We start from the raw sequence: 18,203 nt of genomic DNA on the forward strand, positions 1-18,203 counted from the left end.
TATGCTCTGTAGTGTTTTTTTTCTTATGTTGTTGTTGATTTGTAATTTAATCCCTCTATGCTCAGATAGAGTATAAGATATTATTTCAACTTTCGTATATTCGTTAAGATTTACTTTGTGTCCTAATATGTGGTCTATTTTAGAAAATGTTTCACGTGCTGCTGAGAACAATGTGTAATCTGCAGCATTTGGATGGAATGTTCTGTAGATATCTGTTAGGTCCATTTTTTCCATGACATTGTTTAGTCTAGATGTCTTTTTGTTCATTTTTTTTTTTTTGCCAGGATGACCTGTCTGTTGATGATAGTGTGGTACTGAAATCATCCACTACAATTGTGTTTGGTGTTATTTGTGATCTTAAGTCTAGTACTGTTGCTTTGATGAAATTGGGATTCCCCCACATTAGGTGCTTTTACACTTAGTATTGAATCAGTATAAAGTGACCTTCTTTTTTTTTTTCTTTCTTTTCTTCCATTTATTTATTTATTAATTTATTTTGGTTTTGCGAGGTAGGGTCTCACTCTGATCCAGGCTGACCTGGAATTAACTATGTAGTTTCAGGGTGGCCTTGAACTCTTGGTAATTCTCCTATCTCTGCCTTCCGAGGGCTGGAATTAAAGGCATGAGTCACCATGCCCCAATAAAGTGGCCTTCTTAATCTTTCCTCACTAATGTTGGTTTGAAATCTGTATTATCAGATGTTAAGATAGCAACCCTTGCTTGTTTCCCATGCCCATTTGCTTGAAATAGCATTTTCCAAAACAGTTAGTTTTGTGGAGGAAACAAGTGGCAGGATCCTGCCTTTTAATCCAGTGTGCAAGCCTTCTTTTTAAATTTTAGTTTATGTATGTTATTTATTTATTTGAGAGAATGAGAGAGGGAAAGAGAGAGATTGGGGGGGGGGGGGAGAGATTGAGGGAAAGAACAGGTACATCTTAGCCTCCAGCCACTGCAAATGAACTCCAGACACATGTACTATCTTATGCATCTGGATTACGTGATTTCTGGAGAATTGACCCGAGGTCATTAGGCTTTGCAGGAAAAAAAGTTTAACTGCTAAGCCGTTTCTCCACCTTAGCCTTTGTCTTTTGGTTGCAGCATTGAAGCCATTGATATTAAAAGTAATTATTGAAAGATATGTATTTACCCTCTCCATTCTTTTTGTTTCATAGTGCTCCCTGTTTCCCCTTTTGTCACTTGTTTTAACCATTATTTAAGTATGGTTTATTCTTTCCTATTTCCTCCTGTGTGTGTCTTGCCTTCTCTTCAGTGTCAATGATTCCTTCAAGTATTTTCTGTAGAGCTGGTTTAGTTGTCATAAATTATTTTGACTGCTTTTTTTTGAGGGATGTCATTGTTTCTCCATCAATTTGGATCAATATCTTTCTATGATAAAATAATGTTGTTGACAGTTTTTATCTTTCATAACTTTGAATATGTCATTCCAAGTGCTTCTGGCTTTTAAAGTTTGTGTTGAGCAATCTGCTGTTATTTTGATGGACATGCCTTTGTAGGTGACTTGCTTTTTCTCTCGAACTGTTTTCAATATATTTTCTTTGGTTTGTGTGTTTAGTAGTTTAATTATAATATGGCAAGAAGAGGTTATTTCCAGGTTATGTCTGTTTGGTTTCTAAAGCTTCTTGTATCGACATTGGTATTTGTTTCCCAATTTGGGGAAATTTTTCTTCTATGATTTTGTTGAAAATACCTTCTATGCCTTTGGAGTGAAATTCTTCTCTTTCTACTATACCCTGAATTCTTATGTTTGAACTTTTCACAGTGTCCTGGATATCTTGAAATTCCCACTCATACCTTCCTATTTGCTTGCCTTTCTTTTTTGGTTGGACTGTATTAGGTCTGCCACGTGGTCTTCTAGTTTAGATATTCTGCTCTCTCCTTTATCTGTTCTACTGGTGAGACATTCCACAGAGTTTTTTCTTATTTCACTGTCTGTGATTTTCAGAGCTAAAATTTCTGCATAGTTTTTCTTTAGTGTTTATGTTTCCTTACTCATGTCTTAATGATCTCCTTATTTCATTAAGCTGGCTTTCTGTATTCTCTTGGAATTTCTTCAGGAGTTTATTCTCTTCTTTAATTTTTTCTTTCCTTCTTTGGTTTATTCTTTGATTTCTTTGAGTATAGATAAAAGAATTTTTAAAAAAATCTTTGGCAGGCATTTCACCGTAAATAGTCTCTTTGGATCTGATGGATTTATAATTTTTGGTGGGATTGTATTGTTTTGATGCTTTGTGTTTTATATTATAATGTTGTAATTTTGTATCCTGAGTTGATCTGACGCATGAGTTTTCTAATAATCTGTAGTGCTTTTAGATTTGGAAATCTAAGTTTATGTACCTTCAGAGTAGGACTTTTAGGTGCCAAATATAGCTCTTGTATTCCAGCCAAACCACAGAAGTAATCCTAGGTGTTATGTTTGCCTGCTATAGGCGTGTGTTGCTGTATACCCATCATTCTGTCAGCTGGGAGGTTGAGATATTTGTTTTTAAATGGGTTCCAGGTCAGCCTGGATATGAATCAGGCTCTGCCCCCAATAATGACAGAAGCAAAAGACAAAGGCTCTATAAATCTGCTAGTCTCAAAGACAAAAGTAGTCAACCTCAAGTACAGTTTAATTAAGAATGGTAAATCCAACCAAGAATATGTAACCCATAACCTGCCCTGACATGGAAGAGAGATTAGCACTTCCAGTGCAGGCCTATGTACCTGCTTTTTTCTTAGTAGGTCTTGTTACATCTCACCAATGATGAGTGCCCACTTTGATTTCTTCATCTTGTGCTTTGGAGCTTGTGTTCTGATCAGCTGTGTGGATGCCCTGCTGCTGGGGGCTGAATGCTCTGGAGGTTCATGGTTCTGATGGTTGATAGATGGTAGATGGGAGAGTGCAGGAAGCCTCGAGTTGTACTGGAACAGCTCAGCTTGATCTACCTGTATCTCTTTCTGCAGCTCCTTGGCTGATCTCTGCTGTCTCCTCTTCAGGTTTCTTGACATTGCAAGGAGGCTGATGAGGTTGGAAAATCCCTTCTTTCATCTCTGCTTCTGCAGCTGGGCAACGGGCTGCAAGTGCCTCAGTGGGATTCTGGCCACTTACTTCCTTTAGTGGACCTTGGCGTCTTCTGCTTCTCTGCTGTGGCTAATAAAAAACTATACACCTTTACTTTTTAGAAGAAGAGTTTATTTTGCTGTGGTTTTGCTTAAATCCCTCATTAGGCTGTTTTTGGCATAGTTCCTATGCTGCAGCTTTACCTGGAAGTCCCCCTCCAGAAGAAAGTATTTTGATCTTCTTTATGTTTTCTCTCTTTTAAATATTTTTAAAATAACTTACTAATTTATTTGCTTATTTATTTGAGAAGGGGGATAGTGCATAGGTGTGCCAGGGTCTCTCACTGCAAATGATTGCCAGACATATGTGTCTGAATGTGGATACTGGTTAAGTAAACCTGAGTTGTTTGGCTTTGAAAGCAGGCACCTTCACTGCTGAACCATTGCTCCAGCCATCCCCCCTTTACAAAATTTTATTTATTTGCAAGCAGAAAGAGGAGATTGAGAGAATGAGAATGAGAGAATAAGAAATGAATATGAATGGGTGTGTCTTGGCCTGCATTCCCTGCCAAACATTCCACATGCGTTCACCACCCTGTGCATCTAGCTCTTTTCATTTTTGTAGCTAATTCACTTATATCAGGGGTGGTTGAGATAGAAAGGACATATGTGGACCCCTCCTTTCTGGCTGTTCCAAATGAACTCTGCATGCATGTACCTCCTTGTGCATCTGGCTTTACATGTGTACTGGAGAATTGAACTGGGTCCTTTGGCTTTGCTGGTAAGGGCTCTAACTGCTGAGCAATCTCTCTAGCCCTGGTTTATGTTTCCTAAAATGCTTTTACATTACTCATTCACATTAATTTAAGCAATTTTACATTTCTTGTACTTTTTCTTTTACTTTAAAGTGTTTTTTATGTAGTACAAAATACATGGTTTGTAAGTCATGTTAGACATTAAAAATTACTTATTTACCTATTTTTTTTTTATTATAAAGGTTGTTGTCTAATATCCCTTTCCCTGGTTATTGGTGTTCACTGTTGGGTAAATAAAATCTCAGTCTTTGTGGACAAAGGGAGATATACACTTAATTATGCCTCAGGATATTTCTATACATGCCATCTTCTGGTCTCCTCTTCAAAGATGGTCCCTGAAACTTGGTGGGTCTGAGAGCCATTTGGTTTAGTTTCGAATTCCCTATATCCTCTGAATTTCTGATTTGATATGTTTTGATTGACTGTATTGTCTTATAATAGTTCTTGATTTATAAAATTTTTTCAGGGCAATTAGAGCATTTCAAGATGTGCTTTATGTTGACCCCAGCTTTTGTCGAGCCAAGGAAATTCATTTACGGCTTGGATTTATGTTCAAAGTAAATACAGACTATGCATCTAGTTTAAAGGTAAGTAGTTCAAGATTTTGCGGTATATGCTATTCTCTGTGTGTAGCCTGTTAAATATTATTTTAGAAATATTGGAATCTTATGGTAACAGTATAAATGGTAATACTTTCCAGGCATGGTGGCTTACCCCTTTAATCCCTGCCTTTGAAAGGCAGAGGTCATAAGATTGCCTTGAGTTCAAGACCAGCTTGAGACCACCATGTGAAATTTAGTTCTTTCTGGCTACAGTGGTATCCTACCTCAAAAAATCCTAGAAAGAAATATGTATATAAATATATATGGAAAAATTTAGACTATAAACATAAAAAAGTGGTTGAATTTTAAACAGAAACCTTCAGAAATTTATATTTTCCTTTCTGTTGAAAATTTTAATATGTTTGTGACTGAGTAAATGGTGAAGATATTGACTTAAGCTCAGCATTAATAGGGTATAGTGAGACCAGGTGTGCTGCTATTCATTTACAATTGCTTATATAGCTTATACAGCTCCCATTGGAACTTCTCCATTATAGTGAAACATGTCTTAGTAGAATTAGAAACATTCTTTGTAATTGCTTTGGATACCTTTGTAAGTTATTGGGAAAGAAGTTCTTGTTCTAGTACATTTGTTGTAATTGAGATATGATTTCTTAAAGGTTTTTAATTTTTCTTGACTCATGAAATTATTATACTTCCTAATTTTTTACAAAGAGAAATAGGGTGATATTGGAAGGAAACAAAACCATTTTTAGAAAGACTTTATTACCCTTTAATAGATTGCCTAAAAATCAACATTTGTAAAGAAATAATAGGGCTGTTTTAAGTGTTGAAATGAAACTATTCCATGTAAAAATAAAGTTGTACTTTAAACAGTAACAACAACAAAAAGCACTAATTGTACAGTTATGTCTTTATGGTGACTTCTTGTTTTGTTTTGGAGACATGACCTCTTGTGTCCTCAAAGTTGCTATATTGGTCAGTATGATATATGTAGCAGACAGTCTCATAACAGCAGAAGTTTGCCCCCTTTTACACTCTCATGGAGAGAGAAAAGCCAAAAGCCACCATCACCAGTAACATAAGGAAGCAAGTACACTGCAGGAACTCCACACAAAGCTCAGTACTGCATATCTTAGACTGGAATTCAGATCTGCCCCTATTGACACCTACAGCAAGGTGGCTGGATATCTAAAGCTTTACTAAAACTGAATCTACTGGGGGCCATGTATTCATGCTGTAACAAGATGTTATTGGGAGAGGAAATTTTGGGACCCTCAATCCTAGTAGCTTAGTTAGACATGATTCACAAGTGAAAAGAAACAGTGGAATTGCTTCAAGTTATGCTCACAGCTGTAAAATATGCTTCCCATTTATCCCAAAATGTAGTAATCTTAATTTTTCTTTTTAGGATAGTTCCACTACTGTTGCCAACTGTAACAGGGCATTAGGAGTTCAGGAAAGTCTTTTTACCTGAAACCCTAGGATTCTTCTTTTTTTCCTCTCTCTCTAATTTTAATCAAAGAATTGGATAAAATAGAAGACTGAGAAGCATAAGTATTAATTTATTGTATTTATTGAAAGAAATACAAAGTCAAGGAAAGGCACCTACATGGCTAGAGATCTCACATGGAGGGTCCGGGGGAGGGAGGGAAACTCTGAAAAGAAAAGAAAATTAAAAGAGCTCTCCTGCCATGTGGGGAGCTGGAGAGGTTAAAGGAGCCTATGTGAAGAGTAAGGGCTGGGGGCCACCCTGGGTAGGCCTGGGCGTAGGACCAGACCATGCCAGCTCAGGCCCAGCCTCAGGAAAACTCACTCATAGCTGGAAGTTTTCAAGTGATTAGAGAGCCTGCCCTTCCTTTATAAATGTATTTATAACCGTATAGTCGCGCTATCTTTTGGCCCAGGTGAACTAGAGGAACAGTTAGTTGGTTAGGGCTAGGGGATATCACAGGAAGAGGTTAGCCTTGACAGAATGTTCCAGGGCCTGAATATGGCCACCAACCACAATATTAGGGGTCTTGCTTGTTTGTGGAAAAAACAAGTCTAGGGAACTAGGCAAGAGATAAGTCAGATCATCTTTGATTTCTAGCAAGTGCAAATTTTCTTGCCTTTTTTACTTTTGGGTGTCCATCACCCTCAATGTAACCCCTGGTTAGAGCCATCACATTCTGTCCTGGTTCCCAATAGACTTATAACCATCCTACATTGTAAATTGTATTCAGTCCAGTTTTAAAGGTTTCCATGGTCTTTACCAACTCAAGATAGTTCAAATCTCAAGTGTTATCTGAAATTTAAAATAGTCTCTTAGCTGTGAGTCCTGTAAAATTAAAAATAAGGCATATATGTTTTTTTCTCAATTTTTATTAATATCTTCCATGATTATAAAATATATCCCATGGTAATACCCTCCCTTCCCCCACTTTCCCTTTTGAAATTCAATTCTCCATCATATCCCCTCCCCATCTCAATCATTCTCTCTTCTGTTTTGATGTCATGATCTTTTCCTCTTATGATGGTCTTGTGTAGGTGCTGTCAGGCATATTTTTAATGTACAAAGGCACAAAGTAAACATTTTCACCTATCATTGTATAGGAACTAATGAGTCAATGACAATAATTAGGCAAAATCCACTTCACAGAGAGGAAGAGAGTCTTTATTCATGTACAGACCTCTGCTGACTAATGCCAAAAACCTGACAGAGTCCCTGAACTAGATTGTGCTGGACCTATGTACCTTTTACAATACTTTGTCTGAATTTTCCTGTGCTTATAGAGGGGGATATATTTATATCCATAAGAGTAGGGTTGTATCAAATAAGATTAAACACATGCAGCTGTTTCCTGAGATATGGTAGTTACATTGCCCAAAGGGGTCAGGTTTAGAGTCACAGAATTCTTGTTATCCATCATTTAAGGCATCTCCCTTGCTGTAGTTTCAGAGGAGGGAAGTGTAACATCTATCACTTCACTGGAAGTCCTAGGTATATTTACATTTCTTACAGATCCATTGGCTATATTCCATATAAACTAATATCAGCTAGAAACTAAAGTTAAATATATGACATTACTTCAGTAGTTTTCCCCCTTTTGAAGTCTTGTCAATGTTATAAAAGAACTTTTACTTTTATAAATCTGAGTCTTCTTGTTTTATTGGACTATAATAAGCCTTTGGGCAGAGAGCATATATTAGTGGTAAGTTTTCTTAGGAGGTCCAAGATACAAGGCCCAAGTAAGAAGCTCTTTCTTAGTGGTCTGATCAGGGGCATAGACCAGTTAGCCCATGACAAATACCTGTCCCATAATGCCAGGTATTTGTTAATTTTCTCTCCTTTAGCCATGCTTTCTTTAATTCTGGACTCTCCAGACATTTTTTTTTTTTTGTTCTGTTTTTTGTTTTGTTTTGTTTTTTTAAGGCGGTCTCACTGTAGCCCAGGCTGATCTCGAATTCACTTGTAGTCTCAGGGTGTCCTAAATCTCATGGTGATCCTCCTACCTCTGCCTCCCAAGTGCTGGGATTAAAGGCATGTGTCACCATGCCTGGATTTCCAGACTTGTTTTTTTAAAGTAGCATTCCTTCTTTAAAATAAGCATAATCCTTCTTTTTCAGATGTAAGCATAATCAAGCCTTTTTGCTTTAGTATAACTATTTTGGCCAGGGAGTTTCACTACTTTTGTAGGTCTATTGATGATATGGCTATTTAGTGTATGTATTCATGAATTTAGCAGGCAAGGTATATTAAAAGTGTGTACAGACTCCTATTTTTCATTTTCAGTTACTATTCCTTGGTGCTTCTCAGTACTATATGGCTTGATATGGCACAGATTGCTACAAATAAAATAGCCCCTTCAATTTTGTTTTCTGTCACTATGTGTAATAGGGCTATAGCTAGTCTTTCACCCAAGTTTTAACCATGTGTGGCAATTTCCCCTACCCCCACTGAGAATATCAGCAGTGGTAAAATTGTGAGACTCAAATGGGTGGAGTATCATAGTGATGATGGTCCAGAGGTGCTTCCTATAGGCTTCCCTAAGCTTCCAGCTCCTGTGAGTCAATCGGCTCATGGTTGTGGGCCTTAGAACCTAAAGCTTGATCTATACATAGACTGACCAGCTTCTGGGTGTTGTCAGCAGAGCTGAAGATGTTTGGAGCATGCCTGGCACCTCTTCAGGATGATTCAGAGTGGCTGGTGTGGACATTGTTGTGTCATCCAGTACATGTTCCCTTCAGTTGCATGGACCATTTTTACCCAAGTGTGATGAATCCACAGAGTGGCACCTGTAACCTTTAATAGCAGCTAGAGTGATGTATTGCACTATGTTTGATCAAATTGACCAAGGGATTATCAATCTTGTTTATTCTTTTCAAAAAACCAGCTCTTCACCTCTTGCTTGTTTGTTTTCTTAGTTGCTTTCTTCTTATCCAATTCATTAATTTCTGCTCTGATCTTGATTATTTCTCTCTGTATAGAACTGTTAGTGTAGTGTTCTCCTTGTTTATCCAATGACTTTAGGTAATTTATGATATTTTTGAGCTCTATTATTTCCCTGTTAATTTTCTGTGTAGATGATCTGTGTATTGGTGATAGTGGAGTATTGAAGTCCCCAACTATGATGCATTGGTGTTTATTCGTGCTTTGTTGTCAAGTAGGTTTTGTTGAATAAACTGTGGTGCACTTGTGTTTGATGCATACATATTCATGATTATGATGTCCTCATGTTAGATCATTCCCTTGATAAAAAGTGGCCTTTCAAGACTGGTTTTGAAATAAAACTTTAAGCTTGCTTTTTTGTTCCTAGGCCAAAGAAAAAAGAAGTAGCCTTTTTTGTCCTTTTTCCTTACCTTTGGTTTGAAATATATTTTATCAGATATTAATGTAACAACACCTGTTTGTTTTTATTTTCTTTTGCTTGGAATATCCTTTTCTGAACCCAACTAAAGAAGCATATGTCTTTAGTGGTGAGGTGGGTTTCTTGAAGGCAGCATACAGAAGGGTCTGTTTTTCTGACCTACCCTGTTAACTTGGGTCTTTTCAGTGTTAATACCACTAATGATTAAATTTATAACTGTGGGGTTTGATTTAACCCCTGCTGTGATGGGATGCTTTATGGGGTTCAGTGCTTTCTTGTGTTTTGTACTTTTTGTTCCTTCTTTAGTTTTGCTTATTGTGATCTTATTGGCTCGTGTTATTGGTTGTTTGACTGTTATATAAGGAGTATTCCGTCAAGTATTCTCTATAGTTTTGGCTTTGTGTTCATATAGTCATAGAATTGGCTTTTTTCATGGAAAGTTTTCCTTTGACCATCTATTATTACAAGAGATGATTTTGCTGGGTATAACAGGTTGGATTGGAAGTCATAGTATTTTAGACTGAAGTGTTCTACTCCAGACTTTCTGGTTTTCAGGATTTCCACAGAGAAACATGAGTTGGTTTGGATAAGATTGACTATGTGTATAGTGAGTGGCTTCACTTTTGCTTCTTCTATCACTCTCTTTTTGTTTTCATTGTTAAGAGTTTTAACTACGATGTGCCTTGCAGAGTTTTTACTTTGGACTTGTGTATTTAGTGGTCTTTTAAGTTCCTGTATCTGGTGGTCCTCTTTTTTGAGAAATTGGGAAAGATTTTTTTCTGAATAATTTTTTGATAATGTTCTCTATTCCTTTGACTTAGTTTTCCTCCCCTTTTGATATACTATTGTCCACATGTTTGGTAATTTTATGCTATCTCACAGTTCCTTTCTAGTCTGCTTGCATGATTTTTGAGTTTAGCAAAGTGTTTGGGTTCCTGATAAATTCTTTCTGTTTTGCCTTCCAGCTTAGAATGTCCGTCTTCTACATAAAAGACTGTGTTAGTGAGGTGCTCCAGAGAGGTTTATAATAGTGCTATTTGATTTTTGTTTTCTGTTGGTTGTGTCCTTTAAAGTATAACAATTTTAATTTGAGGTCTGATTTTCTTAATGCCTTCTGGAATTCATTTTTGCATTTGATTATGCCTTCATTAAGTGTAATCAGCTGGTTATTGAGATTCTGTATTTATTTACTCATCTTCAATTCTTTTACTTCTGTTTTGAGCTTTACCCATTTTCTTCAACTAAGTTAAGCCTATTAACAAAAGTTGAGTTCTCTAGGAGTTGATTCTGCCAGTTTCACTTGTGTGATCATTATTATTTTATTTAATTTTTGTTTTTCAAGGTAGTGTCTCACTCTAACTCAGGCTGACCTGGAATTCACTATGTCATCTCAGAGTGGCCTCAAACTTACAGTGATCCTCCTACCTCTGCCTCCCATGTGCTGGAATTAAAGGCTTGGGCCACCATGCCTGTCTTATTACTATTATTTTTTAATGATAGTTTGCTTCTAGTTTAGCAATTCTCTTGATCAGGTTGACATAGCTTCTTATGTTTTAATTTTGGGATTCTATTCCTATGGTTTTTTCTATGATTTCATCAGAGGCTTCCGTTGTGGGACTAGGTATTTTTGCTGGGATCTCTCAGTATCCTGACTGTGTGTGTGTGTTGTGGTCTACCTATCTCACAATAAAGGTCTTATTTTTTGGAATAGGAAGGAAATATTTGGCCTTATAGGAGCTTCCACTTGTGTTCTGTTTTAAATGTGAACTGTATCAGAATAGAATGGGGTTTTTGCCACAGCTGGACTAATTGTGGAAATTGGAAGTGCCTTAAAGGTACTTGAGGACAATTTAGGGAACTGGGAGCTCAGGCTTATTTCCTTCACCTTGCATACACTTCAGCCCAGGAGAGCCAGTGGTTGGAGAACCAAAAGCCAGGAAACTGGGGAGCCAGTATTAAGAATCCAGCTCCTACAGTTTTCTTAGTATCATTTGGCTCAGGTGAACAAGGATATGAAGACTGAGATACTGCTTAATCAGGAAGCCAGAGCAAAACATCTGCTTCTGCTGCAATACAGAGGGGTCCTGGCCATTCTAAACCAGCAGCAGGTTTACCAGAATAAAGGAACTGGTTGCTGGGGCGGGGGGGGGGGGGGGGGAGAAAAAGAAAAATAACAAGAAAGAAAGGAAGGAAGGAAGGAAGAAAGAAAGAAAACTTGGAGCTCTGGTGTACTCACTCTGCATGTACACCCTCCATAGCAGGGGATCTTGGTGTTGGGGGGCAGGGATTATTTATTCAGGCAGCTGGAGCAAGGGCCTGTTTCTACAGCATGCATGCAGGAGCCAGGCAGCCCCACACCATCATCAGGACTGAGAGCAGGGGACTGAGAGGTGGGGAATCCTCCAGTACTTCTGGCCTATTTACTGTCCACAACCAGTTAAATTTTTAAAAATTATTTCCTTTTTTTTTTTAATTTTTATTTATTTATTTGAGAGCAACAGACACAGAGAGAAAGACAAATAGAGGGAGAGAGAGAGAATGGGCGCGCCAGGGCTTACAGCCTCTGCAAATGAACTCCAGACGCATGCGCCCCCTTGTGCATCTGGCTTACGTGGGACCTGGGGAACCGAGCCTCGAACTGGGGTCCTTAGGCTTCACAGGCAAGCGCTAAGCCATCTCTCCAGCCCTTAAAAATTATTTTCAAGGAGAGGGAGCATAGAAAGAGAAGAGAATGGGCATGTCAGTGTGTGTAGCCACTGCAAATGAGCATGCATTTATTTGTACATCTGGCTTAATGTGTGTATTGGGGATTTGAACCTATGTTATTAGGCTTTATAGGTAAGTGCTTTAACTGCTGGGCCATTTCTCCAGTGAGTTTTTACACTGGGCTAGGAATTAAACTCATCTTACTGAATAATAGGCAAGAATTCTATCATATGAACTATATTTTAAATTTTTTTCCTGATGCATCATTTTGCAGGATCTTATATGTTGTTTAAGCAATTTGAATTTTCTCTAACATTTATTTTAATAGCAATCTATGATTTTATTTTCATTTCATTTTCTTTTTTTGGTTTTGGTTTTGGTTTTTGAGATAGAGTGGAATTCACTCAGGGTGGCCTCAAACTCATGGCTATCCTTCCACCTCTGCCTTTCTAGTGCCAGGATTAAAGGCATGCTTTACCATGCCTGGATCTTTTTCTTTCTTTTTTTAAAATTTTCATTTGTTTTCTCAATTTTTAATAACATTTTCCATGATTATAAAAAATATCCCATGGTAATACCCTCCCCCCCATATCCCCTTCCCATCTCAATCAGTCTGTCTTTTATTTTGATGTCATGATCTTTTCCTGCTGTTATAATGGTCTTGTGTAGGTAGTGTCAGGCACTATGAGGTCATGGATATCCAGGCCATTTTATGTCTGGAGGGAGGATGTTGTAAGGAGTTGTACCCTTCCTTTGGCTCTTACATTCTTCCTGCCACCTCTTCCACATTAGACCCTGAGCCTTGGAAGGTGTACTCAATACTCCAGTCACTTCTTTCCAGCACTCTTCTGGAGCTGGGCACTGGCAGTGGGGAAGGGGTGGCTACTGATGCTGCTCTAGGTCTTTCACTGTTCCACGTGTTCTTCTACCTTGTGATTTGCTCCTCTGTTGTTCACTGCTGCTTTCCCTTCATGTTTCTTGAGTTAGTGGAGAGCTCCCATGTGAGTGGAAAATCCCCTCACCTTGCTTTTCCTGCAGCTCAAGCTGAGCCTGGTGGCTTTCTGGCATGCTGCCACCACTGCCGTGGTTAGCGGACCTGCTAGAGCTGCATCTGCCAGCCTATGTGGGCTCTAGATGCTCTGGATCTCTCCTACTTCTCAGCTGTCGTTTCAATTTCCTATACACCTCACTTTTTAGTAAAACCATGTATTTTGCTGAGGTCTTTTCTTTTCTTTTTTTTCTTTTCTTTTTTTTGCTTTTTCCCCCCTAGGCTGCTTTGGCTTGTTACCTACACCACCACCTTAACTGGAAGTCCTCTTTCTGTTTTTGATATATTTAAGAAGTCTCATTTATCACACTTTAAAAAATTTATTATAGTCAGAAAGAGAGGGGGAGAGAAAGAGAGAGAGATAATGGGTATGCTAGAGCTTCCAGCACTGCAACAGAACTCCAGATGCATGTGCCCCCTTGTGCATCTGGCTAACATGGGTCCTGGGAGATGGAACATGGGTCCTAAGTGCTTTAATGGCTAACCCATCCATCTAGCCAATCACATTTATTTAAGCTGTTTTTTTTTATGATATACTAAACTTCATTCACAAAATTTGTTTCTGAATTTGAGACAATCTTTGACGTTATAAAAAAATTATCAGGGGTGGGAAGATGGCTTAGTGGTTAACATGTTTGCCTATGAAGGCTAACAACCCATGTCTGTTCCTCAGATCCCATGTAAACAAGACACAAGTGATTCATATGCACAAGGTCACCCCATGTGCACAAGGTGGCACATGTGATTTATGTTCCATTGCAGTGGCTGGAGACCATGGAGAGTCAATTCTGTGTTGCCTTGTTGGTCACTCTTTCACTCGTATTTAAAGAAAAATAGAGGAGATGTCCAATATTTATAGCCCATGCCTATTGAAAATTAAAAATGTACTTATTTATTAATAAGTATTTATTAATGTAAATATAAATTTACATTATGTTTATGTGTTTGTGCAGTAGTATTAATATGAGTTTATCTCCACTACAGACTCAGGTGTTTTTGGTTGAGAGTGGGGTATGATGTAGGGTTTTACTCTATCACAGCCTAATCTAGAATTCTCTATGTAATGTTTGGGTGGTCTTGAACTCACAGTAATCCTCTTACCTCTGCTTGCAAGTGATGGGGTTAAAGAAATAAACCCCTACACCTGGTTTCAGGTGTTATTTTAAGCTTGTAACTTGGTTGTCCAGCTAGCAGGCTGGACTACATATCAATTCAGACAGATCCTGTTGTCCAGACCAAAGGTGTGTTTTCAGGGGTACATCTGTCTCAAACTCAAACAACTAGGGAGTAGTCTGAGCATCTATGGTTCTGCTTACTGCTAGGTACTGTTTGCTGCTTCTTTTTGGGTGGGGGGTCATTGCTGGCTGGTGGAAGTTTTTCTTTGTACTGTGTACTTATGAAAGGGAACTAGCTTCTTCTGCTATTGATGGGATTTTTCCATGGATGATTGAATTAGGGCTGGCAGGCTATGCAAGGAACTATCCTTAACAGTGGAGCCATTGCTCTAGTTCCATCACATGCAATCTGATTTTTTTTTTTCACAAGAAGATTCAAATATTCAGGCTGAAAAAAATTAATATAATAAAATAGTATTTAGTTTGAACAAATCTCTCCAGGTTTTGAATGTTCTTAGCACATGGCAGTGAAACTTAAGTAAAACCCATTTTATTGAATAGAAGCTTTCAATTTCATAGCATTATTAGATTATTTGTTTAAAAAGATTAAAGGAGGGAAATTATTTTATACAGATGTAAATTTATTACATTTATATTTTCACTTTTCTCTTACAGCATTTTCAGTTAGCTTTGATTGACTGTCGTAGCTGTACTTTGTCCAGTGCTGAAAGTAAGTATTTGTAAGTATACTTGCTTATTTATTTTGAGCAAGAGTAGTTTGAATTATGACAATGAATACATCTTAACATTTAGTGTTCCTTTGTTTCCGTTTGTAATTGGGATAAATTGAAGTGAGTGTATAAATGTCATTTTGTTTTTGCTGTCTAGTTTATATATTGACTGTTTTTGATTTTAGAGGTACTGAAAATTGGAAAAGTTTTTAAATATTATTTTTTCTTTTATGATGTAATTGTAGGAGCTCCAGTATGCAATATTAGCATGTAGTACTTATATAAACAGTAATTTGTAGGTTTCTACTGTAGGCTTCCTCAATGTGCCTATATACAACTTAGAAGAAAACTAAAGAATATTTTTTAAACACTTTACTTACTTTAAAATTTTATTTATTTATTTGAGAGAGAGAGAGAGAGAGAGAGAGAGAGACAGACAGACAAAGACTAAGCATGCCAGTGCCATCAGCCACTGCAAACAAAATGCAGGCACATGCCACCTTGTACATCTGGCTTACTTGGGAATTGCAAAATGGAACCTTTGTCCTTAGGCTTTGCAGGCAAGTGCCTTAACCATTAAGCCATCTCTCTTGCCTCTGGAGAACATTTTTAATTTTTTAATGTACAATTTTTTAATTGACAACTTCTGTACTTAGAGACAAACCATGATAATTCCCTCCCTTCCCCCACTTTCACAAGTCCACTCTCTATCATATCCCCTCTCTCTCTCCATTAGTCTGTGTTCTATTTTGATGTCATCATCTTTTCTTTCTATTATAAGCTTCTTGTAAATGAATTCCTAGGCACTGTGAGGTTGTGGATATCAAGGTCAATATCTGTCTGAACATTTCTTTTTGTTTCTTTTTTTAAAAGAAGGATTTCCTGGTAGCCCCAGCTGACCTGGATTCATTATGTAATCTCAAACTTATTGCAGCTGTCCTACCTCTGCCACCTGAGTGCTGAGATTAAAGGCATGCACCACCAAACCTAGCTTTTTCTTTTTAATGAGCTATGTATGGCTGGGAAGATGGCTCTGTGGTTAATCAATATGCCTGTAAAACTTGCTGGCCTGTCTTCAATTCCCAGGTTAACCACAAAAAGTGGTGCCAGTATATGTTGGTTGTTTGCAGTGGCATACCTATGTGCACCATGTGCAAATGAATAAATAAAATTTATACAAAGAACTATACATAATAAATATTATAAAATTTAATTATGCTGTGCATAGTTTTGAAAATTTATCGTCAAAACTTAGGAAAGTAATCATGGTCAAGTTGAAGGCAATAAAATTCAAAAATCTAGAAATTAATTGGGTTTATACATTTAGTTATTCCTGCTCTAGCTATGCGACCTGTTAATGGAAGCCATAGTACTATAGTTTTGTATACTTCTTCATACATACTTGTTTAATAATATTTTTAGGTGGTTGTCAGCTTACTTTTGTCTATAAGTTAATTTATGTAATTCAAACATAATTATTTTTACTGTTCACTACAATATTCTTATCTGTCTTACATTAATTTTTGTAATATATCATATACCTATGTCTTTTATACTCCCATGTATATGTAAATGTACTCCCATGCACATATGAACAAGTATATGCACAAAAAGCAGATTAAATGACTGCATGTTTTTTCCCCCTTGGTAAGCTCAAGCATTTTAGTATTCTATTTACATACTCTTTCATTAAAAAACAGTTCTACACACATAAATAAAATATGAACCTCATGTTAATTGTATTATATATTTCTTATTCTTGCTATTTTTATTTAATTTAACTTCATATACTTGCTTGAATGAAATTGATCTTTTTCCTGATTCATTGCAGTTCAATTTCATATTGCCCACTTATATGAAATACAGGTAAGTTTTTAAATTACCTATTTAAGAAACAGATATCTTGGTTAAGCAACCTAAAGAACTTTTTTTTTTTTTTGGTTTATGGTTTCAGACGTGTCTTTATATCATATTTTAGCCCTATGTTGTGGACTTATATTGAAGGAAGACCATAAAGACAAGGAGGAACTTGTGTTAAAACAAAAGTGCTTGCTTCTTTTTGGCCAGGAAATGCACAAATAGAAACTATGTGACTCCTTGCTTTAAATGTAATAAGTATATCAGATAATATTATTAATCCTAAATACTATATGTTCACACATTAGTGTGAAATGAGTGTATTTACTTATTAGTCAGTTTGAAATTATGTTTAGTGATCAAATTACTTAGAATAAATTCAAGAATTTAGAGATTTTTTTGTATAGTAATTTTGATAACTGGCTTACATACATTCTGTGATTTTATTACCTAACCATATCCATATTGTGTACCATCTTCTAACATTTAATATAATTTCCTCATTTTTTGTCTTTATTAAATAGAACCTTTGTATGTACCAATCATGTGTTGGTAACATCATTTTCTTCCTCCCTGCCCTCACTTCACTGAAGGCCCTCCTCAGGGGGATTGCTGGTAGTCACCATGAGGTTGTGTATTATGAGTTGTGAGAGCAGCAGCCAATCATTGTGGGAGGTGGGGAAATGCCTCTGCATATTCACACCTACCCTGTGGCTCTTACAATCTTTCTGCCCCTCTTCCTCAAAATTCCCTGAGCCATGGTATATTCTTAATTTCTGCTTTGTTTTGTTTTTGAGTTTTAATGTCTGTGTCCATCACCCTGGCACAGATTGTCAGGATTGGCATGGGAACAGCACTGTTGCTCATCTTACAAATTCCTTTGTTTATCTTGACAAAAAGTTACCACAGACAGAGAAACAAATAATTCTTTTTCAGTGAGATATTAGGAAAACTAGTTAATAATTTGGTGACCATAAATATCAACCTAAAGTATATTAAAGGTGTAAAAATGTCTTTTAAAATATTTTGTAGACTTATTTGGGAGAAAGAGAGGGAAGGGGAGAGAGGGATATAAGAGAGGGAATGGGTGCACCAAGTCCCCTAGCCATTGGAAATGAATTGAGACAAATGTACTTCCTTGTTCATCTGACTTATGTGTGTACTGGGGTATCAAACCTGGGTCACTTGGCTTTGCAGGAAAGTACCTTAACCATTGAGCCATCTCTCCACCCCAAATAAGTCTTTCAAATATAGAACTCACAGGAAAACCAAGGGAAAGTGCTAATGATACGAATATAATACAACATGCAAAAGAAAACCAAACAGTATCAGGATTTCATCTGCCATCAAGCAAAAGCTGTTTAATAATAATAATAAAAAAAGTAAATCTCAGGGCTGAAGAGATTGCTCAGTAGTTAAGGCACTTGCTTGCAAAGCTTAACCACCCATGTTTAATTT

The 18,203-nt window shown here is 37.1% G+C and overlaps 1 protein-coding gene across 2 annotated transcripts in view; it reads left to right on the top strand.

The window, feature by feature from the left end:
* The window catches only part of LOC123457186 (histone demethylase UTY-like), a 220,854-nt gene that overhangs the window by 81,058 nt on the left and 121,593 nt on the right, over positions 1–18,203 (top strand). For both annotated transcript variants that reach the window (XM_045141187.1, XM_045141188.1), the window contains exons 6-8: positions 4,342–4,462; positions 14,833–14,887; positions 16,720–16,754. In XM_045141187.1, the coding sequence (XP_044997122.1) occupies positions 4,342–4,462; positions 14,833–14,887; positions 16,720–16,754 (211 nt within the window). The remainder of the gene's footprint in view (positions 1–4,341; positions 4,463–14,832; positions 14,888–16,719; positions 16,755–18,203) is intronic.

The sequence above is a fragment of the Jaculus jaculus genome (assembly GCF_020740685.1).
Source record: "Jaculus jaculus isolate mJacJac1 chromosome Y unlocalized genomic scaffold, mJacJac1.mat.Y.cur SUPER_Y_unloc_2, whole genome shotgun sequence".
NCBI classification, from domain to species: domain Eukaryota; kingdom Metazoa; phylum Chordata; class Mammalia; order Rodentia; family Dipodidae; genus Jaculus; species Jaculus jaculus.